At 32.0% G+C, this 16,408-nt stretch overlaps 3 protein-coding genes across 3 annotated transcripts; 2 read left to right on the forward strand and 1 right to left on the reverse strand.

Annotated features, from left to right (window-relative positions):
* The first annotated feature begins 180 nt into the window (after window positions 1-180).
* LOC119834768 (ATP synthase subunit C lysine N-methyltransferase) lies at window positions 181-874 on the forward strand. The gene has a single exon (XM_038359260.1). The coding sequence runs from the start codon at window positions 250-252 to the stop codon at window positions 841-843; it is 594 nt and encodes a 197-aa protein (XP_038215188.1). The 5' UTR covers window positions 181-249; the 3' UTR covers window positions 844-874.
* LOC119834764 (probable 18S rRNA (guanine-N(7))-methyltransferase) lies at window positions 855-2,767 on the reverse strand. Its single transcript, XM_038359246.1, has 6 exons — window positions 2,620-2,767; window positions 2,508-2,545; window positions 2,210-2,388; window positions 1,831-2,024; window positions 1,271-1,460; window positions 855-1,099 (listed from the first exon to the last, which is right to left on the reverse strand). Exons 1-6 carry the CDS (start codon window positions 2,656-2,658, stop codon window positions 906-908), a joined length of 834 nt encoding a protein of 277 aa, XP_038215174.1. The 5' UTR covers window positions 2,659-2,767; the 3' UTR covers window positions 855-905.
* Window positions 2,768-3,262: 495 nt separating this feature from the next.
* LOC119835642 (DNA replication ATP-dependent helicase/nuclease DNA2) lies at window positions 3,263-16,167 on the forward strand. The gene is made up of 23 exons (XM_038360597.1): window positions 3,263-3,461; window positions 3,546-4,089; window positions 4,514-4,674; window positions 5,223-5,359; window positions 5,799-6,009; window positions 6,269-6,493; window positions 6,606-6,738; window positions 7,230-7,389; window positions 7,702-7,817; window positions 8,601-8,721; window positions 8,990-9,178; window positions 9,576-9,667; window positions 10,011-10,152; window positions 10,636-10,770; window positions 10,930-11,096; window positions 11,751-11,856; window positions 12,308-12,443; window positions 12,839-12,928; window positions 13,358-13,461; window positions 13,858-14,041; window positions 14,111-14,278; window positions 15,400-15,582; window positions 15,777-16,167. The coding sequence occupies exons 1-23, from the start codon at window positions 3,435-3,437 to the stop codon at window positions 15,975-15,977; spliced, it is 3,732 nt and encodes a 1,243-aa protein (XP_038216525.1). The 5' UTR covers window positions 3,263-3,434; the 3' UTR covers window positions 15,978-16,167.
* Window positions 16,168-16,408: the final 241 nt, after the last annotated feature.

Below are 16,408 nucleotides of genomic sequence, written 5' to 3' on the forward strand. Positions count from 1 at the left end.
TAAGCTAGATACGGATTTTTTTTCTCTTTCAATACCGGGCTCATGAAGTACACTATTAGTTTATTACAACATAAATATGTTACTTAGCAAATAAGACTAATGTAATCAGTATAATTTATATTCATATTTGGACAAAATACACACATTGATGAGTGACAACACATTCATAATTATAACAGCTGATTGATGTCAACCCTTATGTATAACCTAGTTGTGGTACATTATTTTGATATTTTTTGAATTAAAGTAATGGATTTATCATTATTGGAGAATTCGGGGACGAAAACTAATGCGAAGCTATCGTCTGTAGGAAAAACGCTAATATATGCAACTGGAGGTTTAGCGGTAGGAGTCAGTATTATATGTATACCATTTGTATCTCCAGCTTTTCGAAAAGTGTGTCTACCTTACGTGCCAGCTACTACAGAACAATTACTTGGAGTAACAAAAGCCCTGAAAGGTCGAAAAGGTACCTTATTAGACGTTGGTTCAGGCGATGGCCGAATTGTTTTTACGGCCTCAAAACTTGGATTTGCAGCAGATGGTGTAGAATTAAACTCAGTTTTGGTGTATTACTCCCGAATAGCGTCTATTTTTAATAAACAATATAACAAAACAAGATTTTTCAAAAGAAATTTATGGACCTTTGATTTGAAGCCATATAACAACATAGTTATATTTGGAGTTGAGCAAATGATGAATGACTTTGAAAAAAAATTGTTAAAAGAAGTTGAAAATGAAACGCTAATAGTTGTATGTAGGTTTCCATTACCAAATATGGTGCCTATAGAAACTATAGGGCATGGTGTTGATACTGTATGGAAGTATATTGTGAAGAGATAACAAAAAATGTCCTTTGATAACTTTATATTATATACTCTTATAACTAGATAAATATAGGATATTTAAAATCTGCCACTTCTTTTTCTTCCAGTATATTTTGTATCTGGTCTGGTATCTTTGCCTTGTTTTCTTCTTCTTTCTTTCTTCTCTAAGAGCCAGGCTCTTGTATTCTTTAATGGCTTTCCGCGAGCTTTCTTAGAGGCTTCTCGCTTTGCATATTTTATTTCAAGATTATTGTCATCCCCTTCATCTGTACCTAAATAAATAAAAAATAAAAATATTCTGTAATTATCATTTTAAATTGAAATATTTTAATAATTATAGTCTTCATACAATAATTCTCAAATTTTAGATTATAGATATAATATGATGATGTAAGTAAATGTATATGTATATGATGAATGTAAGTAATTTAATAAAAAAATACCTAGAGCTTTAGGTAGAGGTGCAGCCCCACCAGTCATTAGCACTAGGAAAAATTTCTTTGCTTTGGCTGAATTGGGAAAATCTATAACAACACCTCCGTAGAAACCAGCTTTCATTGCTTGTGATGTCAATAATTCTAGTTGGCTCTCATTTTCTGGGTAGAACTGAAATACTGCTCTAGCTGACCTAGACTGAAACATACATCAATAAATTAAATTACAAAAACAAAACAAGAAAGACATGGTGCAAAAATAACAATAAATACAAGAAAATGGAATGCAAGTTCACACTAATATTATAAAAGTGAAAGTTTATTTATTTGGATGTTTGTTCATCAATTACTTTGAAACTACCAAATGGATTTTGATGAAATTTGGCATACAAACAGGGCATGAGCTGACTTTTTATCCCAATTAAATGGAGCCTTGGGATAAAATAGGAGCATCTAGCATGCAAATTAATATATTCACATAGAAAAGCAACTCACTTTCCTCATTGTGGTTACATGAATAATTGAAAAGAAAGGTAATAAAAGAAGTTGAGTTACATCATTTTACTCACCAGTGATGCATATAAGCTACTGAAAAATGTATACAATCTTTTGATTGGGTGATGTGATTTTTTATCAGCATTAAATAACCACTGCAGCGCAGATACCGAGACAGCGCCATCAAAACTGCCAGGTCTAAATGGTACTCCTTGGCCCATATCAGATAGGACTACATCTCCTTCTATTTCCCTTTCTAAAGCTACATCTGAAAATATGCTTTTTATTGTTATATTTGGTTGGTACAATATACAAGACATTAATTTTATTAGAAGATTATGTGGTGAAAGAAAATCATAGTTAAAACATTTTGAAACACCTTAAAAAGCACACAAGAAATATTAAAAGAACATTAAATGTCATCATATTTTAGAAAGAACTGATCAATCTTACCTAACATAGCTTCGGAGATATCAATGCCAATCCACATATGGCCATTTTCTTCCAGAACAGACCCTGAAAGTCCAGAACCACAGCCAATGTCTAAGAGCAAACATGGGGAATCTTCCGGTAATAATAGTAATTCAATACACCTTTCCGTCATTTGTGCTTGAATGTCTATGATTCTAGAACTGAAAGACAAGCATGAAATACTCTAATAATATAGATTTCATTTTTATTATGTTATTCCATTGCATGCGCGAAAGGCTTGTGATCACAGATAAAATAAAGTCATATTCTATTTACTTACTTTTGTGTATATTTTCGTGCTTCATCTTCGTTATAAAACTGAAAATTTATATGAATGTAAAAAAGTAAAAAACACAGTATTGAAAAAATATTAAAAGTGGACTTCACTTTACCAATTCTGGGGGAGCTTGATGTTCAGGTCTCCTAGACATTTCAATTTATGTTTGCTTTAAAAAATATATTGAAATATAAATTTAATTTAAAACTGTACGACGTGCGATTACAAAAATAAACACATGTGAATGACAATTGACAATTGACATGCGAGATGGTGAAACACAGATTAATAAAATGCTACATGTTGAAAAATGTGTTCGGTGCTTCATTGTGACGTACCTATGCTACTTACTCTGTTGCTATCACAAAAGCATCTATTCACTATACGTATATAAGAGTATAATCCAAGCACTATACAGTGCGAGGGTACTAGCCCTTTAACTGTGGTTCAAGGCGTTGTGGTGTATCTATTCACATATTCCTTAGGTGGTCTTTTTGTATTTACTGTATATAAGACTTGCAAATAGATACATATACCCGTTCATTTCAATCACATAATTATGATATCTTAGTAGCTGAATAGCTACTTACGAAAATCTGTTTCATAACTCACTTGGTTCCTAGAAATCTAGTTCCTAGTTCCGAACCTAGTTCCAAGAAACACGCAACTTGTCTTAAGATGAATGGTATTCTTTTTTCACTTTAATCTGTGGTATCAAAATGTCACTAAAGTGTTAAGGTTCAAATTGTCTCGCAAATTTCGCGGGGTTTATTTCTTAATAATTATCATTGTTTGATATTTTACAAGAAAAGCGTTTATATTATCAAGCAAATCACTGGAAATTTATTATATTTCATATAAGATTACATTAATATCTTGTTATAATGCTTCACGTCTACTTTTGATAAGGAACTTTTACGATATTATAAGATGCCTAAAGGTTTGAGCTTGAAGAAGGTATATTTAATAAATAGTATTAGTAAGTTTTTGTAATGCATATAAAAATTTAATATTTGTAAAATTAAATTATTAACATTATAGGTGCAGTCTCAAGGGACTAATAATCAAAAGTCTATCACGCAATTTTTCAAAGTTCCACCTAAGGGAAAGAAATCTTCAGACACTTTTGATGAAATTAAATTGGGAAAACGCAAAGCATCATCTCCTGCGCAAGAAGAACGTCATAACTTGAAAAATTCACCAGTAAAAGAAAACTTAGATTTTCATATTTTTAAGAAGTGTAAAGTGGATCAAAATACAAAAAATGAGGAATCCATATTGGAAGAATATATGTGCAAAGAAAGTAGTATCAAACGAAATGATGCACAAGAGAGCAGTGATGACTGTGCCATAGGCTTTCAAAATATCCCAAATAGTATTAAAACCAAGAATAGATCACCTCTATCAAACATTGACCATGGAATACTCAAAAATGCTAAAAGTATATCGCCTGACAAAGTGGTTTCCAATGGAAATGACTATGAAATGAGTAAACCAATTAAAGTTTTAAGAACACCTGAAAAGATCCACAAAAGCTCAAAAAAATCATGCAGTCCAAATTCCTCAATAAACAAAAGTCTAACAAGTAAGTACCTACATAGACATAAATTATTTTTTTATATACAATTTCACCTTAACATAATGTTGTTCACACTTATTTATGTGGGAGTGGAGCATGCTTGGGCAAGAATTGGACCAGTTCGCACTGGGGAAGCACTACACAAATACAAATAGTAGCATTCTACTGTATTTTGTATGGTTGCAGAGGCAATATACAAACCAGCCTTTTTTTGCCAAACCATAGCAACAACTAGCCTCTAGACTACCCATGATCCTGCTTCAGCAATGAATTTTCATGTGCCTAAGGGACACACCATCATTGGGACAATATATAAAAAATAAACTGTTACTTGTAATTTCTCAATTTTTAAATCATTTTAATGTTATACAACTAAAAATTAGTTATATACATATTAATAGCATTTGTTTATTCATTACTCTTTTCTCAGATAGTGTAGGATCACCAAGCTTTAAAGAATTTCCACTGCAATTAAATGAGTGTTCACCATCAAAATGTGGTTCTACTGTAAGAGTGTTGGAGTTTGAACAAAATGGTAGCAATGTTGATGATCTGTTTGATGAAGAATGGGGGATTGAGGAAACTGATGAGGTAAGAAATATTGAATGTTTAATGGCTATGATTATACTACAACTTTTTTAAATAGCTTTTTAATGCATCTTATAAATACTTTATTACATCTAATAAAAAGTATTTCTTGACTTGATTAGAGAACAAAGTGTTGCTATGAAGATGATATAGTGAAAAAAGCTTTAGTCACATTTTATATTCTACTAGTGGTAGACCTGATTTTGCTCCTGGTACAAGCATAGTCTCACAAGCTGCTGAACTTTATGGAAGAGCTGGGCCGGTTTCCAGTTTGACTGCTTTTCCCCTCACCTTTTCTCTTTCATGTAAAATAGGTGTTAGACTTCGTTTTGCGGATACATATTATTGTAGCATATAATACTCAGGGATTATGTGGCAACTGCAATTCCTGAGATTATTGCATTCAAATAGACAAAACACTCCAACTCTAGTATAAGTGTAAATAAAGTTTATAAAATATGCTTATTATGCTTGAATTTCCTCTGATTATAGAAAATAATGTTAAATATGTTTTTTTTTTGTTTATTTGTTTTTATTTCATTTATTTATAGGACTGTAAAGAAGATTTGGATTTAAGTAGTATGCAGCGCTGTGAAATTTTGTCAGTAGCATCTCATCCCATGAAATTGGAACTAAGATTAAAAAATGATTTAGATAATAGATGTACTTGTTTTGTGGAAGGTGTTTGGTATGTAATTTATTAATGTAAACATAGCTAAATGTGTGTGTGTGTGTGTGTGTGATTTATGCTAATGAATTACTTACAGGCACAAAAAAAAAATTAACCCTCATTAGACTATTTTTTTTTTAATTATCTTCTTACTTCATCCAATGACTTATGAAATGAAAATTATTCACTAATATGTCCACCTTTGATAATCTTACAGCCGCTTTATTATTTATATTTAATAAGCAATATAATAATAATAAAAAAATAAACTAAAAATAATTTGGGATAACGGGTGGTCTAAGGAAAAGACGTAGCTCCCGGTATTGCGAGACCCACGTTATGAATACGTTATTTTTTTCTAATCTTTACGTTTTCCAAATATTTAAGTATCTATTTTGAATGTAATTTAAACGTCAGATATTTCACCAAATTATTTTCTACTCTTTAATCATTTCAGGATCAACACGCCTCTGAAACCTGGCGAAATAGTGAGCATATTAGCGCGTAAGAATGAAATGGGACAATTTACTATAAATAATACCTACGGATTATTGTCCCTGAGACCAGATCATCTCATATCAACAACAAGTGTAGTTGCTGGAGTGTTTTGCAAGAGGAAAGCTGTACTTCAAGAACGCTGGAAGGGCATTGACTCTGCTAACACTGCAGTTTGTATATTTTTCTTTAAAGACATGCATTTTATTCTTGAAACATTTATTATCTATTTTAATCGATAATTTTACTTTTTTTTTCTATGGATCTCCATCCAAGGATTTAATTCAATGTAAGTTCAACACTTAGTGTAGAAGTTTTTATATTAAAATATTGATAAAGCTCTTCATGGTTACTCTAAATTTAAATTTAGTGTGTATATTTAAATCAATTGTCTATTAGATAAATTATACATATAACACTGTTTGATTTTAGATGACAATAGGAATTCTAATACATGAATTAGTGCAAAAAGCATTAACACAACATATTGCAAAGGTGACGGATTTAAGAGCTATATGTGATGAATTAATAAAGCAATCTACACACATGCTCTATGACGCTGGTATATGTGAAAAAGAAGCACGCAATAATATGGAAATGTATATAACACCATTAGCTGATTTTATGCAGTTGTATATGAGTAAAAATCAATTGCAGGTAAGAATTTCTAATAAATAATATATATTACAAAAAGAATGAAGACATATTTAGTAACCAATACAAGTGTGCATAGAGACATGAAAATGGTTACATTAAGTTTATTTTGCAGGATAACAAGAAAGCCAAATGGAATGGTCATATAGATGAGGTTTTGGATATAGAAGAAAATGTCTGCTGTCCTAAATTGGGTCTAAAAGGAAAAATAGATGTCACTCTTCAAGTGACTATTCATGAGAGATCAGGTTATTTAATACAATTTACTTATCCACGCGCGCGATGTAGAAATATATATCTTGCTATATAAAGAGATAAATTGTAACTTTTATATTGTACGGCAAAATCTGCTTTCATTTATTAAAATAAAATCTATTTCATTCCAAAGATTCACCTGCAAACACAAAGTTAGGCGATTGTCACACTGGTACCCACGCGTCAATGAAATCGGCCCCTAGGCGATGATAAATTATACGTCCAACAAAACAACAAAATAAGCAAATACTAACAATAATCACTTCATATCTACCATAAGATTATAAACAGCAAAATTTGTATTATTGTTTGTTTGTAACGACTTCTCGCAAAAACCACTGGACCGATTTCAATAATTCTTTCACTGCTAGAAAGCTGCATCTTCACTCAATGACATAGTCTATATATGTACCACGGGCGAAGACGGGGCGAGCAGCTAGTTATGAATACTCCATAAATAAATATGCTTTCATTATTATTTCAGGGAAGAAACGTGAAATAATGCCATTGGAATTAAAAAGTGGGAGGGCGTCAGGTTCCGCCGAGCATAGAGGCCAACTCGTGTTGTATGGGATGATGTTGAGTTTGCAGCGGAAAGAAGATCCAATTGTCACTTTGCAGCGAGGCCTATTATTGTATTTAAAGTATGTTATTATAGTATGGTCACAAACTACGAAAAAATTCGTACATTGATCTGGTGTAGCCTAGGTTTTATTTTTTTTTAATTAAATATATCCTACTCTTCCTTTTATTCACTTGTGCATGTATTCCTACGTCTCGTTTGCTTATGTCAAGTATGAACTTTATTTACATATATGTATAAAAATTATGATGTACCTACTATAACATTCAAAATAGAAGCTTATGTTTTGCTTTCAGTATCACTGATTAAGTTCAGTATACTTTAAAATCTAACAAATATATGTAATATTAATATATATGTTTGATATTTATAGAGAACAAGTGGACGTAAGAGAAGTGAGTTGCGGGTATCCAGAAAGGCGCGATCTCATAATGTTACGAAATGAGCTCGTACAACATTTAGCGGCCGGACCGAACGATACGAAAACAGGTATTATAATAGACTTGGATAGATCAATTTGAAATCTCTATCGATAAAATATCTGGAGGAGAAAAGCAATGATTATAATGTCCTTTATATTTCACCTTTCTTTATATATTTATTTAAACGAGCAATTCTTGTATATATATATATATATATATATATATATATATATAATTGGAATCTCGGAATCGGCTCCAACGATTTTCATGAAATTTAGTATATAGGGGGTTTCGGGGGCGATAAATCGATCTAGCTAGGAATCTTTTTTAGAAAATGTCATATTCGTGTTTTATTCGTGTTTTTTTTTCCTGACATCTATTGGTGAATAATAATACTATTTTGCATCGTAGATAGCTGGACAACTGAAATAACACATAAGCACTTTTTATACCGATATTCCAACGGGATACGGACTAACGCGGTTTCAACCGCGGGTCACAGCTAGTATTAATTATATGGCACGTTATTAGTCAGCTAAACTATTGCACCGATTTTAATAAAATTTTGCTCAATGTAGTTTTATCCAACTTGAAAGGTGGGATAGTTTATATTTCAATTACGATAAATAGTGGGACTTCCTAGCGAAGCTGAGGCGAGCAGCTAATTCTGTAATATGATTCCATCGAATATTTAGTTACATATAATTGATAGCTACAAATAATGAATTAAATTTTACATAAAACTTTTAAGTAGCAAAAATGACACGGCTTATATATTTTTTTGTATGTACACAGATTGTGTCCAGTGATTTATGATATTCTCTTTTATAAAATGTTTTCACTTTTTTAGATGAATTGTTAGATATAGAAGACGCATCTAAGGTTCTTCAGCAATCTCTACCGGATCCTGTTCATCACGAGGGTGCATGCACGAAATGCCCTTATTTGACGCTTTGCTCTATACATTTATGGTGTGTTTTTTTTTTTAATTTTAAAATGAATTATAATTAAAAAAATGAATAAAGACAGTGGAATTGAGAACCTCATCCTTTTTTAAATTGGTTAAAAATGTAATTTTTATCCATCTTTAGGCTGATTTAAACGAAAAGATACCTGAAGTTTATTAATATATTAAATGTTTTATTTTTAACTCGTGAGTCGTCTAAATTTGTAAACAAACAAATGAATTCATTCATCTCTTGTAGAAAATATATTATATTATATATTAAATTCCTGCAGGCATACCAACGACGTAAAAGTCTCAGAATCACATCCCTTAACCAAACTAAGAAATATCGCTCTTGGGCATTTGGAATCGACGCATGTCACTTACTTCCTGCACTGGACCAGTTTGTTAAAGCTAGAAGAAAAAGCACAAATATCCAATTCTCCTTTACATTCTCTGTGGACGGATGGTGTTGAGAAACGGTGAGCATTATTGGTTATTTATTCAATATACGGGTAGGCAAGGGGGCGTCCATAAATTACGTGATTTTTTATTTATTTATTTCTTCGTTATATTTTTTATAGATGAGATTTGACTCGACCCGTCTAAAACATCTCATTTATAGATGCCCCGTAAAGTATTCATAATAATAGTGCTCAAAATGGCACTTTGCTTAAGAGTTAGTTACTTGTTTTGCCTCTTTATTATATCAGTATACCGCTATATGGTATTAGTATACTTCTGTACAGATTATGTAAAGCTCGTAATCACGAGTGATCCGTTCGGCTTTGTTCTATTACATGCTTGGTAAAAATGCAATTAAGCAAACCAGATATATATAGCCTTAACTGTTAACACTCGTGTAAAAATCTATTTCAGAGCGAAGCGAGGTGCGTGCGCAGCGAATTTGACATTGCAATCAGTGAAATTATTGGAGGACAGATATGCACATGTTTTTGAACGAACGACAGGTTAGTTGAAATGCATATGGGTTTTTTATAAAATAAGGCATCATTTAAATATTACCTTAATATAATAATATCTTTAAAAAGCCTTGGTTAAATAGAACGGATAGTATAACAAATTTAGATTTTTTTTCTTATCTTTCAAGGTATAAAAGCACATCTTATCGTTCTTTTTTGTTTATTTCTTTTTTGGGAAATAAAAGACAGCACATATTTAATTTAAGAATAAGTAATCATATATACTTGTAACAATACCACATTCATAAAACGTTTTATACAAAAAATGGGTCGAATGGTCGATTTATCTTACATCCGTTTTGTATAATTTTTTTATTTTATTTATATATAGCCGGAGAAATTACGTCCGCAAAGACAAATGATGGACCAAAAGAGGGTGAATTTTCCATAGTAAGCATCGATGACAGACCATGGATTGCCGCCGGAGTTGTCAGTGTGGCTAACCAGAAAGAAATACATATAGTTTTAGAAAGGTTTGTTCTGTACGGTCTATCAGTTACGTGTTTTTGTTGTATGTTTGTTTTTTTTTTATCAATTATGATGTTCTGAACCCAGCTGTAGTTTTTTTTTGTAGTGAAATTAAAAGTTTACTTAAAATGGAATTAGTGAATGAAGGGTTTTTTTATTTTTAAAAATCTAAAATGTAGCTCCATCAATAGGCAACAATACAAAGTATAACTTAGAATATTTTCAAAACAAACCAGAAAAGTCTAAATTATATAAACTACTCTCTGTGATCCGATCAGATATTTGAAACCCTACTTTCCAAACTGACTCACAATGGAGTAGAATGAAGCATTCACACACATAATAAACACATATAGATCCATCAACACACACAAAAAAAAATATATATATCAATTTCACCTTGAGTGCAGTAGTAAATCTAAATTGTTCTTAATGCATATCTCTCCAAGCAAGACGACATAAATTTTTTTAAAAGTTCTTATTTTTAGGAACCTTGGTTTGCGCCTCAGTAAGGCAACGAAGTTTCATATAGACACGTATGAATCACACGCGACTACGGTACAGAACCTTACCAATTTAGGAGTTCTAATGGAAGATAGCGACAGAGCATTGCGATTAAGAAAGTAAGTATTTGATTATTCAGGAATAATGGTTTAATAAACAAAACATTTTAGTTACATATAAATATTATTAAATATCTATTAAGAATCATGACATTTTCAATATAATATGAGACAAATTATGATGAAAATTTGGAGTTTATTATCAATTCGTGTTTCCAGGCTTATAATCGACAAAGAACCGCCAGTTTTTACGCAAAAATTACCTCGCGAAGTTGGCAGACTCGGGTCGAAATTAATGCGCGGCTTGAACATCGAACAACAACGCGCTGTGTTGAAGGCCCTCGCTGCTAACGACTATGCTTTGCTCCAGGGATTGCCTGGAACAGGTACGTATTTATCTGAGCTGGTAATCGCTGGTATAATATTAAAATGTTATAAAACCTTTTAACTACAAGTTTACGAATGTACTTATACCCCTATGACCTGCTGAAAGTTATCACTTAATAATACCAGCGTTTGCTCACAGCTTCGCATTTATTAAATTCGGAATAAAACCCCTTCCCCCCCCCCTTTTTTTCTAGTATATTGTACATGTAAACCTTCATCTTGAATGCTTTATCTATTATAAAAAAACCCATCAAAATCTGTAGCGTAATTTTAAAGATTTATGCATACATACACACAGACGGCTGAAAGCGACTTTGTTTTATACAGGTAGTGATAAATAAACCGCTTCGTTACGTAACGCGTTACGGTGCCAGTCTGTCTGGCTCATCTCACATGCACACGGTAGCGTTTGTCAGGCACTTCTCTCACTCTAATATTATTTAAGTTATCACTTCTGTCGTGCGAGCCAAATGCAGTTTTATAAAATAGTTTTTCAGTTTGATGCTTGAACCTTAAACTTTTGTAATCTAATCTTATGTCTCACTTACGAGAACTTTAACAATTAAAAATAACTTTTTCAACCGAGCCTTCCTAAAAACATATTATGTGAACAATAAGAAAATTTTAATAATATCAATAACATCTCTTTGCAGGTAAAACGCAAACAATCAGCGTCCTCATACAAATGTTAGTGGCGCTAAAACAACGTGTGTTGGTCACTGCGCACACTCATTCCGCTGTCGATACCGTTTTAACAAGGTATTTTAATTACAATTAAAACTAAATCATTACTATACCATAACCAATTTTCGATACTAAAATTCCTATTATATTAACATTTTAGCTTTAACCTGTATGTTTGTATGTAACCATCTCCTTACGGATTCGATTTTGACCCACTTTAAATGACAGATCGTTTATCAGTATTTGTACACTTATCAAGGATTGATGATAATACAATAATTTTATGAATTTATCCTCATTAGAATCAAGCAAGTGAGACAATTTAATTGATTCTATCATTAAAGCGTGTTTTTAAGTTTCTTGAAACTAGATTTATTATCTATTAATTAAAACAAAAATATTATTTTCCTGTAACGTTTTTCGATCTCGATTTCGAAAATAACCAACTATAAAATTATATATAACAATTTAAAATATCTATTATCTGTTTTTATTATAGAACATACTATATACAATAATCTTATAGGTTACCAGAATCTGTACGTGTGATGCGGTTAGGTTCAGCGTCTCGTGTCTCACACAAACTACTGGATAAAACGGAAACCACACTAACAAAAACCTGCACGACATCTGAAGAACTAGCCAAAATTTATGATTCTATGGTAATTTATTATAATTACTTATTGATTGTTTGTATAAAACTTCAAATTTGTACAAAATTTCAAATAGATCTCGTATAAATATAATAATAGATATACTATTACAATAAATATTTATTTATTACAAGCTTGAATCTTATTGTCATTTAACTGATTTTTTATAATTTTATTTCACATAGTGGTATCATATAAAATTTTGTGCTTGTGATATAAACACCATCGTGTGTTAATATGTATGTATAAAATAAATGTTGGCCGATTCTCAAACCTACCCGATATGCACACAAAATTTCATGAAAATCGGTCAAGCCGTTTCGGAGGAGTAAGGTAACTAACATTGTAACACGAGAATTTTATATATATAGATTAAAATGTCTGTTTATACTTTATATCCATAGGAAGTGATAGGGGTGACATGTTTGGGCGCAAACCACGCGTTACTCTCCAAGACTACGTTTGATGTTTGTATCGTCGACGAAGCTACGCAGGTGGGCATTTTAAATACATATATATATTAGTACATTGTTTACAATATATACATTAGTATAATTTTTTTTTGTACGTTTGTGACTTAGTCCATCATAGTTCTATAATTGGTGTATGAAATTTTCTTATACTTAAGAAAATTGTATCTTTTTTTTAATGTGTTAAATGCTTTTGCGTATACCCGAGGCCTTCGGGAAAATGGTTCAGGGTAACGTCGGACTTTTTCTGATATACCGAATGTCTCGAAAACAATACTTAATCGGTGTGAAATTGGAGATGAAACTTTCACGTGGAACAGTTTACAAGCGGAGAAATCTGCGAGCAGTATTTTATTACTTTATTATACAAAACCAAGATTACCATATATTATAAGCTCTTTACTACACAATTAAATTTTTCTCATACAATATTAATTTATATGCTGCATGCAGGTGCTACAATGCACAGTCCTGCGGCCGCTGTTTGCCGCAAAGCGTTTCGTGCTGGTCGGCGATCCCGAACAACTACCGCCCGTTGTAAAAAGCAAACCCGCCAGGTATTTTTGTTATCGTAATTATAATTAAATATTATGTGAACACACTATTTGTAAATATGAGACCCTTGTGAGTTTTTATTTACTATTCGATACTAGTTGTAGGTGGCCTATAATCAGGGATCACTTTATATCCATTGGTGAGAGGATTTTTGAAATCGGTTCACTGGTTTCTGAGATAAGCGCGTACAAACAAACAAACAAACTCTAACATTATATTCAGGTTTAGATTATGTGTCGATTGATAGCACGGCGTGGTAAGACAGGCTGGTGGAATTTTAATCAAATCAAAAGAGATTAGTGTCAAGGAAGGAGTGAAATATTAAGAAAATTCGTGAACTCATTTTATGATTGGTTCCAGATTATTATATACTTTTAACAAAATTAAACACTTTCCAGGCGCCTCGGCATGGAAGAGAGTCTATTCCATAGACTGATGAGCGAAGAATCTACGAGTACACTCCGGCTGCAATACCGTATGAATCAAGCGCTCGTCGACATTGCTAATAAAGTGGCGTACAACCAAAGACTCAAGTGTGCAAACCAGAGTGTTGCTGAGTCCAAAATGAACATAGATATAAATGTAAGTATTGTTAAAATTAAAATGTGTCTGGTTTCATATTAAATGTTAATATACATTTTTTGTTCTCAGAAAATATCAAATAGTATGCCTTGGATTAAAACTGCCTGTAGTGTGGAAAATGATGATGTTGCAATATTTTTCAACATGGAAGCGACTAAAATAGAACAAGGTCATAAAGTGCTTACAAATATTGATGAAGCTTGCGTTGTCTATGGGCTGGTTGAAGCCCTCACTGAGGTAAAAACAAACAAAAATTCATCATATTCCAAAGACAATCATAAGCTTAGACTATGTTGATATTTAAAAAATGAGCTTACTTAAGATGAATTGTATAAATTCACTACAGGGACACTTGTGGAGCACAGTTTGGTAAATTACATATCTTTACATTAACTTGCAATAGAGAATGCTTGTGAACAAGCAGAATATTTTAAGAAGAAATGAGAACTTAATATATGTTGACAAGGTATAAGAATAAATTACATTTCGCAATTTGTAGAATAAACACACATAAAAATAGTGTAATAATTATGACTATGAAAATATAGGATAATTATGAGGAAAATAAAATTTTATGATGTTGAAGAATTTATGACAATGTCTTCAATTATTTATTTTCGATTTTTAATATTCGCACAAACGAGCCACCGATAGAATGTATTAGCTACATAATATTGTAATAATATCATCTATAATTTGTAACTTTATAATAGAGCTAATATGATGGCTCGTAGATTTGCACGTTGTTCCAAAGAAGTCAAAAAGACCCTATTTCGTGCGTATTGTACGTCGTTCTACACGAGCAGTCTATGGGCCAGACATGCTCGACAGTCTTACAACTCTCTTCGTGTCCAGTACAACAATGCGTTCCGGGTCTTAATGTGGCTGCCTCGTTATTGCAGCGCATCAGGAATGTTTGCAGAAGCTCGTATAGACTGCTTTTATGCTACAATGCGAAAAAGATGCACATCCCTGGTGCGCCGTGTGCGGGCCAGCCCCAATGAGATCATGCGCTGTATAGCGAGCCGGCTTGACTGCTGGTATGTCAACCACTGCTGCAAACTATCTGCTTCCATTATAGCATTGTAGTAGTGGCTGGCATACCTAGTAGTCACAATTATTTTATTTTATATAAGACATAATATACTAACATAGTTTTAAGAATTAATTGTTACTAACAAAATGAGTCTGAGTTGCTCGAAATTAAATAAAAATAATAATAATAATAATAATTTTTACCAAATAAAAATAATTTGAACTTTGAATTTGAATAAAGTGAATTATCATGTTCCTTATTGGGCTTTGTATATCTACATATGTATAATGATTTAATATTAAGATATTTATCTTATATCCAGGGTGGTGTAAAAACCTCAGATATAGGCGTCATAGCGCCGTACAGAGATCAAGTATCCCTATTACATAGAAGTCTCACTTCGTTCAAGATAGAGGTCAGCACTGTCGACCAGTTTCAAGGGAGGGACAAGTCGGTTATAATATATTCGTGCACAAAACGAGAATCGCGAGATGATAAAGTTAAGGTGAGGAAACTTTTAAATGTTTGTGAATCTGTTACAGACTTACATATTTTACGATGGTGTGGGTGATTTTCGAAATTAAATTACGCATGATATAACTTCCCAATAAATGGGTCTAAGAAGGAATATAATCTTCCGCTTCTTCCTTTAAGGATTAAGAGTACAACAAAAAATAAATAAAACTTTTTCATCAACAGGACGGAGAAGTTCTGAATGACCAACGTCGTTTGGCCGTAAGTGTGACACGAGCGAAACACAAATTTATAGCAATCGGCAATCAAAGAGTTCTCAGAAGATATAAACCACTTTCGCAATTAATAGATGCGTGTAAAGTTATCCAGTTGGAACAAACTGTTGTTGTTAATTTGTTAGTTAAATATAAAGACTGTGTTAAGTAATGTTATTTTTTAAATCATGTTTTTTTTTTAATAAGTATATAAATAGATATAGCGTTTATACCATTTAAGACGATGTCGTACTGTTGTTTGTAATAAAAATCTTCTGCCGTTAGTAATAGTTGTATGAAACGTTACATTTAGTAATATGAAATTATGTGTGATGATAATATTGTGAAAAATAATGATAGAGTAAATACAAGTAAATTTCAAATGCATACCGTTTCTTTTTTGTCAAACCTATATTTACCTGTATGAAGCTTTTTGTACATAGATGTTATTCTAAAATCATTTCACCATAAAACCTAAAACTTCTTCAAAGCTATTGAATTTAATGAATTATTTTCAGAACAGCGGCAATTTTGAATTTTGATTCTTATAGTGCTGGATTGACGTTTGTCCCTATGTCAATCTGTCAACTCTTTCGCGGTTGA

The sequence above is a fragment of the Zerene cesonia genome, chromosome 2, assembly GCF_012273895.1.
Source record: "Zerene cesonia ecotype Mississippi chromosome 2, Zerene_cesonia_1.1, whole genome shotgun sequence".
NCBI lineage: Eukaryota > Metazoa > Arthropoda > Insecta > Lepidoptera > Pieridae > Zerene > Zerene cesonia.